This window comes from Dipodomys ordii, unplaced genomic scaffold, assembly GCF_000151885.1.
Source record: "Dipodomys ordii isolate 6190 unplaced genomic scaffold, Dord_2.0 Scaffold81, whole genome shotgun sequence".
NCBI classification, from domain to species: domain Eukaryota; kingdom Metazoa; phylum Chordata; class Mammalia; order Rodentia; family Heteromyidae; genus Dipodomys; species Dipodomys ordii.
Window position 1 is genome coordinate 425,395 of NW_012267297.1, and position 12,615 is coordinate 438,009.

The 12,615-nt window shown below is 38.5% G+C and overlaps 1 protein-coding gene across 1 annotated transcript in view; it reads left to right on the forward strand.

Moving 5' to 3' along the window:
• Positions 1-8,936: 8,936 nt before the first annotated feature.
• The window catches only part of LOC105992195 (vomeronasal type-2 receptor 116-like), an 18,520-nt gene continuing 14,841 nt past the window's right edge, over positions 8,937-12,615 (forward strand). The window contains exon 1 of the mRNA XM_013025017.1: positions 8,937-9,052. Within this exon, the coding sequence (XP_012880471.1) occupies positions 8,937-9,052 (116 nt within the window). The remainder of the gene's footprint in view (positions 9,053-12,615) is intronic.

Below are 12,615 nucleotides of genomic sequence, written 5' to 3' on the forward strand. Positions count from 1 at the left end.
GTCAATTCTTGCTCTTATTTGGCTGTTTAATTTCTAGGGTCTAGAACAACAAGTACCATTCACAACTTAGGACATACTGGAATACCTGGACATAGTGTCCCGGAGAAGATGGCTGGAATTCTGGTCATATAGAGAGAAGCTCTGTGAGTGGAAACATTTACTCACCACATGTGCTTCCCTGATGGGTACACACGTGGGACCTTGGGAGCCAGAAGGATTCTGCTTGTGGCATGCACTAAAAGTCTCCTTGCAGCCAGCAGTTTTTTTCCAGTACTCAGAAAGTAATCTTGTAAAGTGAATCTATATCCATTTGATGTTTTTAAGAATCAACAGGCCGGGCGCTGGTGGCTCACGCCTGTAATCCTAGCTACTCAGGAGGCTGAGATCTGAGGATCATGGTTCAAAGCCAGCCCGGGCAGGAAAGACCGTGAGACTCGTATCTCCAATAAACTACCAGAAAACCAGAAGTGGCGCTGTAGCTCAAGTGGTAGAGCGCTCGCCTTGAGCTGAAGAGCTGAGGGACAGATCCCAGGCCCAGAGTTCAAGCCCCACGACCGACAAAAAAAAAAAAGAATCAACAGTGTAGGGCTGGGAAGGTGGCTCAGTGGTGGAGCGCTTGCCTTGCATGCCTGAGGCCCTGGGTTTGATTCCTCAGCACCACATAAGCAAAAAGAAAAAGCCAGAAGTGGCTCTGTGGTTCAAGTGGTAGAGTGCTAGCCTTGAGCTGAAGAGCTGAGGGACAGCACCCAGGCCTAGAGTTCAGGCCCCACGACTGGACCCCCCCAAAAAAACAAAAGAATCAACAGTGTATTAAATAAAGCTACATTCCACAAATTGTCCACATACACTAATAGGAAACCTGATGCATTTCTGATCACAATAAGTAATACATGAAAGATTTTACCTGTTGTTTGAGTAACAGATACAGCATCTCTATCTCCCTAGAATCATTTTAGATATCCCTGATGCCATAGGGGTGTCTAAAACATAGGCATAGTTACTTGGGTACAGATGAGTTTTTTACACAGTGTCCTAAACTTAGACTTGTTGGATTTGGTGAATTCTTCAAAACATTCAACCCAACTCTTCTGACCATCTCCTGGATGTTTGCCAACACCCACCAGGCACTGAACCATCTATTCAAAACATGAGTGCCATTTCTAATAACATGAGACTCTTGAGATACAGGAAAAGCTTTGGAACTAGAGCCTGGAAAGTGGGGTTCTCGGATCAGAGAAGTACCCTCATTGGTTATTGACAGCATCGTGTTTTATGAGCCATGAATGTGCTGGCTTAAGCTGGCCCTTTCGAGAGTGCTGTCTATGGCTGTGGGATCTTCTCTGTGCCTATACTTTTTAATGTTATCTGGGCCCAGCTTCAATTATTGGATGCATGAGAATAAGAATTAATATTTATGAAGGGAGCACATGATTCTACTTAAAAGGAGTTTCCCTAAACTATATATTGACAGAACAAGGATAGCTTATAGCAGAGGGAGAGACTCTAATCAAACAGGATTATCTGGAAAGGAGCTGGTTGTCTAATACTTTGCATAGATATGAAACACCAGAGAGCTTTCAAAGGAAGCCTCAGTTAACCCCTGGAGGAGGTCCCAGATGGCCTCCCTAGGAGACGACAGAGATGACCTCTTGAGAAGGTCACAGATGACATCCCAAGGAAGCCCCAGATGACCTCCAGAGGAGGTAACCAAAATAGACTAATCTTGCAGAGACTCACTCCAAGGGAGTTCCTAAATGACTCTTGACCATGTTGGTCCTCAAGAAACAAACACTCGAGGGAGGCTCTCACCCCTGAAGGCTGAGACACTCACCTACAAGGGTGTTTTCCTGGGGGCAAAGGCCCGATTCCATCCAGATGTATTATCTCTAGAGCCTTCAAAAATTATGACCTCTAAAGCACAAGACAATCCATGGAGGCATATTTAAGAAATACAAATATTATTTACATTAGAAAGGGGCCTGCAACTACCCAGAGCCAAGAGTAGCCTTGACCACTAAATTTCAGCCCTCCAATGGATAGCCCAGCCATTTGTTAATTAGTCTGAAAATCATCAAACCCAAAATTATGATCTCAAAACTTCAAATTGCAAAGGGCAAGGCTTTTTCCTTTTCCCTTCCTCCCTTCTTCTCTATAGGCCTGTCCTTCACTCCAGGTCTTTCCCTTTTTACCTTCCACCACTTCCTTCTTCTCTTCAGGCCTCTCCACTCTATACAGGCCTGCCCTTCCCTGGCCCAGTGGCCAGTTGCTATCCTTCTGCTCCTATTCTCCCTCAACTTCCTCTCCTCCAAGGTCTTTCCCCTCCTGCTATCTCACTACTTCCAGGTCTTTCCCCTCTACTTCTCCCCTACCATTGCTCTGATCAGGCAACCTATACATAGGCTTAATCCTCCCTCCCCCACACCAACAGGTGTGCTGCCTAAGAGTTTTCAACGATCACTTCCCAAACTACCAATTAAACCATCACTTCTTGACATCTCACCATGTGGGGCTTGAAACACCACCCCCTCCAACAGCATGCAACACTCCCTTTAGGGGCATGCCACACCCTCTCTGGAGTATCAAGGACAGGGCCACAATGATTATCAGTTCCTGCAGATTATAGGGGCCCCCTGGAAATTACAGTATCCTCATGAACTAGTAGCAATTGAAATAAGATATGTCCTTCTGATATTTCAAACTTGTTATGATATCACTAATCCACTGTAACATCTCAAACCCAGTGTGACATCACATTGCTTTTGTGATATCATGATCAAATTGTGACATCCCAAACCTTTTATGACCTCTTAGAACCTTTGAAGAAACACAGGCCTTTGTGACATCAGTCTCTTGTGTACCAAACTCCTCTTTGTGAAATAATGAAAATTGAGGTCAGACATGCCATTGTAACATCACAAACACATTGTGACCTCATCACCAGTGTGACATCACATTGTCATTCTGACATTATCAGCTCATTGTGACATAACCAAACTATTATGACAACAAAGCATTATGACACAACTTTGTCATTGTTACATCATAAAGCTTTTGTGAGTGCCTATTCTGTGATTTCGTTCTGTTCCAAATGTGGCATGGGGATTGATATTAGAAACCAATTGTGATCTCATATGATTTTGACATCACAATCCCTTTGTGATATTACATTGCCATTGTGCTATCATTAACCCACTGTGACATCAAATACCTCTCCTGTCCTCATAACTTTTGTGACATGCTGCCATTGTGATATCTTAAGCCCTTTGTGAAACCCATATTTCAGGTATGACATATGATACCAGAAATCCTCTGTGACATCATGACCAATGATACATCACACTGCCATTATGACAATACTGTCACAAAAGAAGGTCGCTAGATACCAATTAATAGATCTCTCCTTCAGGAGAATATTACAATTCTAAAAATCAATTCGCCAAACAACGAAGCACCCAAATTTATAAGAGAAACATTACTTTCCCTCAAATCTCACAAAGAACCAAAGACATTAATTGTTGGGGATTTTAACACACCACATTCCCTACAAGATAGATCAACTCAGCAAAAACTCAACAGAGAAACCGCAGATATAAACAACTGCATAGATCAACTAGATTTAACAGACATCTACTGAATATTTCAGCCAGCAGCATTAGAATACACGATTTTTCAGCAACACATGGAACATTTCTAAAATAGACCACATTTTAGGCCACAAAGCAAACTTGTCCAAATTCAGAAACATTGAGTTATACCTTGCATTCTCTCAGACCACAAGGGAATAAAATTAGACCTCAATAAAAAAAAAAGCCACCAAAGAAAGTCCTGTAACATATGGAGGCTGAACAACACACTGCTGAATCACGAGTGGGTCATGGAAGAGATTAGAAATGAAATTCAAATGTTCATGATATTCAACAAAAATGAGCACACAAACTACCAACTCCTCTGGGACACAGCAAAGGCAGTACTCAGAGGCAAGTTTATAGCTCTGAGTTCCTACATCAATAAATTGGAAAGATCTGAAACCAACAATATAATGAGACATCTGAACCTCATTGAAAAAGAGCAGCAAGATAAACCCCAACAGAGTAGATGGAAAGAAATAATGATAATAAAATCAGGATAAAATGAATTAGAATCCAAAAAAATAATGGAAAGAATCAACAAAACAAAGAGTTGGTTCTTTGAAAAAATTAACAAAATTGACAGACACTTAGCAAATCTTATCAGAAAAAGAAGAGAACACACCCAAATAAATAAACTCAGAGATGAGAATGGAAACATCAGCATAGAAACAATCAAGATTCAGAACAATATAAGGGAATATGTTTCAAAAGTTTATGCTAATAAGTTCGAGAACTTGACAGAAATGGACCTTTTCCTAGCAAATATTGACATGCCAAAAGAAAACCAAGATGAGTTGAACCATCTTAACAGGCCCATATCAAGCATTGAAATAGAATCAGCAATAAGAGACCTCCCAACTAAGAAAAGTCCAACACCAGATGATTTTACAGCAGAATTCTACAAGGACTTCAAAGCAGAGTTCACACCAATACAATACTCCTCCAACTCTTCAATGAAATAGAAAGAGAAAGTTCACTACCAAACTCATTCTATGAAGTTATCATCACCCTCATCCCAAAACCAGGCAAGGACTCATCAAAGAAAGAGAACTATAGACCCATCTCTTTGATGAACATTGATGCAAAACTTCTCAACAAAATTTTGGCCAATCAACAACTCATCCAAAAAATCATACACCACGATCAAACAGGATTCATTTCAGGAATGAAAGCTGGTTCAATAAATGCAATTCAATTAATATAATTCATCACATCAACAGAAGCAAGGATAAGAACCACATGGTTATCTCAAAAGATGCAGAAAAAAATATATGCAGACAAGATCGAACACCCCTTTATGATGAAGGTTCTGGAAATATTAGTAATCCATGGAACATTTCTCAGTACAAAAATGGCTGTATATGCCAAAAGTACAGCCAGCATTATACTTAGTGGTGAAAAACTAAAGCCATTTCCTCTTAACTCAGGAACAAGACTAGGATGTCCACTCTCTCCACTTCTCTTCAATCTAGTATTAGAATGCCTAGCTACAGCAATAAGACAAGATGCAGACATAAAGGGGATCCAAATAGGGAAAGAAGAAGTAAAACTCTCCCTCTTTGCAGATGATATGATCTTGTATTTAAAGAATCCCATAGATTCCACTCCCAAATTACTCAAGCTGATTCAAAACTTTGGCAGAGTAGCAGGGTATAAAATTAACCCTCAAAAATAAATGGCTTTTCTGTATGTCAACAATGAGAAAAGTGTGGCTGAAATTAGGAAAACAACTCCATTCGTAATAGCCCCAGAAAAAATAAAATACCTAGGAATTAACCAAAGAAGTGAAGGACCTATATGATGAAAACTTTAAAAACTTGAAAAAGGAAATCAAAACAGAACTTAGAAAGTGGCAAAAACTCCCATGCTCCTGGATTGGAAAGATGAACATCGTGAAAATGGAAATACTTTCCAAGGCTATCTACAAATTCAATGTGATATCTATCAATATTCCAACCTCATTCTTCAAGGAAATAGAAGAGGCCATCTAAAATTCATATGGAGCAATAAAAGACCCCAAATAGCAAAAACTATCCTCAACAGAAAGAACGGTGCTGGAGGAATATCAATACCAAACTTCAAACTCTACTACAAAGCCATAGTCATCAAAAATAACTTTGTACTGGCACAAGAACAGACCTCAGGACCAATGGAATAGAATTGAAAACCCAGAAATGAACCTACAGACCTATAGCCATCTAATCTTTGATAAGGGAGCTAAAAAAAAATAGAATGGAAGAAAGACAGCCTCTTCAGTAAATGGTGGTGGCAAAATTGGTTAACTACTTGTAGAAAAATAAAGCTAAAACCATAGAAAGAATCAATAAAACAAAGAGTTGGTTCTTCGAAAAACTTAACAAAATTGACAGACCCTTAGCAAATCTTATCAGAAAAAGAAGAGAACACAGCCAAATAAATAAACTCCGAGATGAGAATGGAAACATCACCACAGAAACAATCAAGATTCAGAACATTATAAGGTAATATTTCTAAAATCTTTATGCTAATAAGTTTGAGAACTTGGCAGAAATGGACCTTTTCCTAGCAAATATTGACATGCCAAAAGTAAAACAAGATGAGTTAAAACATCTTAACAGGTCCATATCAAGTATTGAAATAGAAACAGCAATAAATGACCTCCTATCAAAGAAAAGCCCAGGACCAGATGGTTTTACAGCGGAATTGTACAAGGACTTCAAAGCAGAGCTCACACAAATACTCCTCCAACTCTTCAATGAAATTGAAAGAGAAAGTTCACTACTGTACTCATTCTATGAAGCCATCATAACCCTCATCCCAAAACCAGGCAGGGACTCATCAAAGAAAGAAAACTATGGACCCATATCTTTGATAAACATTGATGCAAAACTTCTCAACAAAATTTTGGCCAATCGACTTCAACAATTCATCCAAAAAATCATACACCACGATCAAACAGGATTCATTTCAGGGATGCACAGCTCGTTCAATATATGCAAATCAATTAAGATAATTCATCACATCAACAGGAGCAAGGATAAGAACCACATGGTTATCTCAATAGATGCAGAAAAAGCATTTGACAAGATCCAACACCCCTTTATGATGAAAGTTCTGGAAAAATTAGTAATCCATGGAACATTCCTCAATACAATAAAGGCTGTATATGACAAACCTACATCCAGCATTGTACTTAATGGTGAAAAACTAAAGCCATTTCCTCTTAACTCAGGAATGAGACAAGGATGTCCACTCTCTCCACTGCTCTACAGCAAAGGCCCCACATGTGTACACACACAGCCAGGTCATATGTTGGCTAAACCTTTCCACTCATAGAGTTTCTTTCTCCATCACCATACTTGCAACCATCTTCTCCTGGGCACTATGCCCATAAATTACAGAAAGACCTACATTGTAAGTGATCAGTGATTCTTGCTTTTCAAGCTCTAAGGTATTAGAAGCTAAAACTTAAAGCACTATAATACAGAAAACAAAAACAATAAAAAATTTTGTATAGGCAGTAACTTTCTGATTAAAACTTCGCATAGCTCATCAAATAAGAGCAAGAACTGACAAATGGGATAATATCAAACTAAAAACCATTGGCACAACAATGTAAACATTCAGTAGACTGAATATATGGCCTACAGAATTTGCAAACTAAACATATGGCAAGGGATGAATATCCAGAATCTACTGCAAGCACAGAACACCAAACTCCTAAGGAATCAACAAGCTAAGTAACAAATTTGAAAATGAATTTAAAGAAAATTCTCAAGATCAGTAGTATAAATGGCTAACAAAAGTACACAAAGATATCCTCCACGTCCTTGGAGTAAAGAAATGCAAAGCCAAAAAACACTGAATGTTCTAACTCCAGTGGCAATGCCTATCATCAAGAAGACTAAAAACTAATTCTGCCAAGAATTAAGGGAAAATGATATTTACACATGATTCATGAGAATTTATTTTCATATATCCATTAAGCAAATCTTTATGTAGGTTCCCCAAAAGGTGATAAATACATTTATGATATTAACCACTGCCATTAACTTGTGAGGTTGAGGCACATTGGGTGCATACAAGTACATATCAAAATAATACCTCTGTACATCTAATATATGCTACCAAGAATTTAAAAATTAAGTGATAAAATCATATATAACATAAAGAATATACACATATAATAGACCAGTATCAATCTCACTAGAAAGTTTATCTTTTCCCCTTTTAATTCCAAACACTGTTATGGCATTCATTTATATTATGATACATATTTTCTGATACCCAGGCCATGATTAAAGGCAAGTGTACCAAAATGTACACCCAATACTGCAGCCATGAACAGATTATATTCACTGCCCTGAAGTAACTCTCTTACCCAAGGCCACTTAAGTCTCTGCAGGAAAATTGGATCTAATATATTTTTAAAGCAAACATTGGTTTTAATATTAAGGATTGTGATAAAGAATTTTATCTATGCATGTGCTCAGACAAGTATATCATGATGATAGTTTAATCAATGTTAGCAAGTTAAATAAAAATTACTCTTTGGAAGGCAAAACTTCATAATGGAAATATGCAACTCAATTTTGGCATTTGACATTTTGAGGTGGAATTGCTGGTTTTAGCACCATAGCTTAGTTAGGCAATAGTAACTGAGTACATTTGTGGAGCACTCTGCACAGGGAATTCTTTTTGAAAACTGCTGAATAATATTTGGTGGCTGTTATGAAACATTGAGTGTGTAAATTGACCCTCTGGGTATAATGAGCTAATAACTTTGGTTGGTATATCACTGGCATAGATTTTTTCTGGCCATTTCTCCTTGCATACTCTGATGCAATCCAGTTGCATCACCCCAATTGGCTTTCATACTAACAGTTTCCTGACACAGATGCTGGAGCAAATATATCAAAGATAAATTTATCCCTGGGGCATCACTATCTGTGGTCTTGGAGGAAATCATAGCACCTGGGGTAAAGAAGGAGAATCTGCAAACATGTTTTCCAGCTAATAGTTTTTTTTTCCTGGATGCACAGCCTCATTTGCAGAGCCCAAGGGAAGAGTTTTACACATTCTTCCTGGTGACTCACAAGAACTTTCAGAGAAAGACGGACTACAGTGTATATCTCTGTCAATAAAAAGACACATATGCACACATACAAAGCTATATGAATATACATACATGACACTGTGGGCTTCAGTTCCAACCAGAACTTCAGCTTGGCAGAGGCTTCAGGTATGTTCTGTTTGATTTTCACACTCTTTCTTATCCAGATTCCCCTCATTGTCAGATCCTTGGCTGCCACTAGCTGCTTTTCTACAATGAAGCAACGAGCACACATGGATGGAGATGTGATCATTGCTGGGTTTTTCCCTCTCTATGCTTTGGCAACATATCCCAGTAACAATGATGCTTCTGCACATGAAGAGTACAAGCTGTAAGTAGCACATCACTTTCTTTTCATTTACTGTTTTGTTCTCAGGATGGGCAATAGCTGAGCAAACTCAAGGTGTACACATGAATGGTCTCTGTCTTCTCCACCCTGACCTCCCATTCCTACTGCACGAGAAACTTTTCAATTTCATTATTTTATCTTGTAACTATTGTTGAATAATTTCCTGCCTGCTAGTCAGAGAGCACTCTGCTTTCCTTTCATGTAGCTTCTCCTTTCCATGTCTGTAAGCTATTCACTTTATTCCAGCATCCCTGTATTTCCTCCATTCCAGCTGTCATTGCAGAGAATGAAGTGATGTTATTACAAACAACCTAAGTCAGTAAATGTTATCTTTGATATATTATCAAAGATAAGTTACATTTTGAGGACCTGGATAAAAATTCTTTGTTTTTTTGCCAGTCGTGGGGCCTGAACTCTGGGCCTGGCTGCTGTCCCACAGCTCTTCAGCTCAAGGCTCTACCACTTGAGCCACAGTGCCACTTCTGGCTTTTTCTGCTTATGTGGTGGTGAGGAATCGAACCCAGGGCCTCATGGATGCAAGGCAAGTACTCTATCACTGAGCTACCTTTCCAGCTCAAAAATTATTATTTTATCTTGTGACTCATGACTAAAATCTTATTAGGAGGCTGATATCTGAAGATTGAGGTTTGAAGCCAGACCAGCCATAAGAATTTTATATCCAATTAATCAGTTAAAAGTTGCAACAAGAACTGTGCTCATGTGACAGAGTACTAACCTTGAGCAAAAAAGCTAAAGGACAGTATAAAGATACTGATTTCAACCCCTAAGACACACATATGCTCCCCCATACCTTTCCTCCCTCCCTCTCTGTCTCTCTCTCTCTCTCTTAATTTAGACATGTGTTCATTGTTTCAATTTAAGCACTTTGTCATTATTTCATATCAGATATGTTTCATAATACAGGTGTTACCAGACATTATCAATGATCCCTTATGGGAGAATTTTATTTGCCCAAGATGAATTCTGCTTCACTTGTGCACATGCAGATCCTTGCTTTTGGTCTGTAGTAGAGGCTGTCACTAAGAAATGACCATTCAAAAGAACAGAACAGAACAGAAGAGAAAATAAAATAAAAGGGCTCTACAGAATTTTAAGAAACTGTAGAAGCCTATTTCATACTTGTTGCAAGAGAAAATGTCATTGCCTCTATCTTTTGCATTCTTTTCAAAGTGCTGTTGTGATTATTGTTTCCTGAGGTATCTGCCCAGAGTTGGGAACCAAGAAAGCAGGGACAGGAATTACTCTCTTCTCTGTTATAGAAGATATATGTCACTAGTGTGTTTGCTTATCTGTCTTTCTTTCTTTTGCACTGGTTTGGCGAGCTTAGGGCCTGGCCATTGTCCCTAGAGCTTCCTGCTCTAAGCTAGTGCTAGGCCACTTGAGCCACAGCTCCACATCTTTCACTTTTAGGATTTTAAATGGAGATGACTCTCACAGATAACCATGCCCAAGATGGTTTTGAAATGTGATGCTTACATCTCAGCCTTCTGAGTAGCTAAGTCTACAAGCATGAGACATCAGTGCCTGACTTTGCTTATTTTACACATTCCCCACTATTTGCCCATGTTTAACTGATTTTCCTTCTCTTTACCTCCAAAAATACATTTGAGTACTTTTGGTAGTGTGTCAAGATAAACATATAGAGTATTATAGTTTCAGCCAATGGATGTTTCTTAGCTACCTACAAATAGATAGTGAACTATGGTCTGGGTCAGTAAAATGTTATACATGGCATTGACTATACATAGCAGTATTTATCCATGAAGTCTTTTTTGTGTCTAAATGCACCACTGAAATTAGACAGCATTATGTGATATTTGACTCACCTCTATATCAACTGGTGTTCTATGTTTCTCAACTTTTATATGATATGGTACTTGTGCCAACTAATTGGTTCATATTGTAGTTCTACCCTGCATGTCATGTACTTTGATTATAGTCACTGACTATTTATGAGCCTTTTTTGTTGCATTGTTTTTTTGTCGGTTGTGGGACTTGAACTCTGGGCCTAGGCACTGTCCCTCAGCTCTTCAGCTCAAGGCAAGTGCTCTACCACTTGAGCCATTTTTGTACATTGTTCCAGCGCCTTTTTATCTCTCACATCTGTCATTCCTTCTGTTCATTTTCAGTTTTCTGAGCTCACTAAGGTTACAGTTATGAGCCTCTGATGTTTGGCTTGCTTTGTACTCTTCATTGGCCTTTTCTCTTAAAACTGATTCTCTACCACTTCAGCCCCACCTCCACTTCTGATTTTTTGTCAGATAACTGGGGATAAAGAGTGAATTATTTCATCAGTGATGCTCACTGGAAACTTTGTTGGAAATGAACTATACAAAATTGGGGCTAAGTAGGACGGAAGGAAAATACTTGTAGAAAATGTGAGAGGGGGTAACAATGATGAAAAGGTAATATATTCATTACATAACTTATGAAACCGTAACCCCTCTGTAAATCACATTTGCAGTAAAAAAAAAAAAAGTGTCATTGACTTTTCTGCCCCACATGGCTTTGACTTAGGATCCTGAGATCTTTACCTCATGATCAGCTAGCTAAGATTAGAGGATTGAGTTACCCCCAAAGATTAATTTCTCAAAAGGTCTGCAATCTTTTTAATTTTTATATATCATCACCCAAACCACACCTGTTTGGATTCTTAATATTTTTTTTTGCATTTTACTTACCACAAATTATGTTATGAAAGTTTTACAGTGTAATATTTCCATACATGTGCACACTACACTTGGACCAAATTTACTTCCTCTTTAATGGATGTTCTACTACAGAAGTTCAACGATGATTTTGGGTTTTGTTTTTTGGGTTTGGGTATTTTAGGGTTTTTTATATTTTTATTGTGAAAATACCGTACAGAGGGGCTGTAATTACATGAGCAAGGTAATGAGTACATTTCTTATCAAGCATTGTTTCCTCCTCCTTTGTTCCCCTTATCATTCCTAACCATCTCCCACCTCTCCCCCGTCCCCGCCAAAGTTGTAAAGTTCATTTTTCAACATAATGTCTTGTACATCTCATTTTTACAGTGGGTCCACCTGTATCTCTATTTAAACCATTTGTTTTTTTCCCCTTCCCCTCCACAAAGTATGCAAACATCAAATACAGTGGAAACAGCAGTTATATCGTGGGGGAGGGACATACAAAGCAACAAAGAAATCATCTTATAAATATGTTAGAAACAATAGCAAGAAAGAACAACCATTTGAGTCCTCATCTTGGGGTTCATTTTGCATAACATCGATTTATCTGACCGTTTCTGCTTCCCTCAGACATTTACAAGTTATTGCAAATAAGGGAATCTATGGGACCTATGTTTCTTTAGGCCTAGCTTATTTCACTTAATATAATTTTTCCAAGCCTTTCCTTTTCCTAACAAATGTGGCAATGTCATTCTTTCTGATGGAGGCATAGATTTCCATTGTGTATATATACCACATTTTCTTGATCCATTCATCTACTGAGGGACATCTGGGTTGCTTCCATATCTTAGCTATGGTAAATAATGCTGCAAT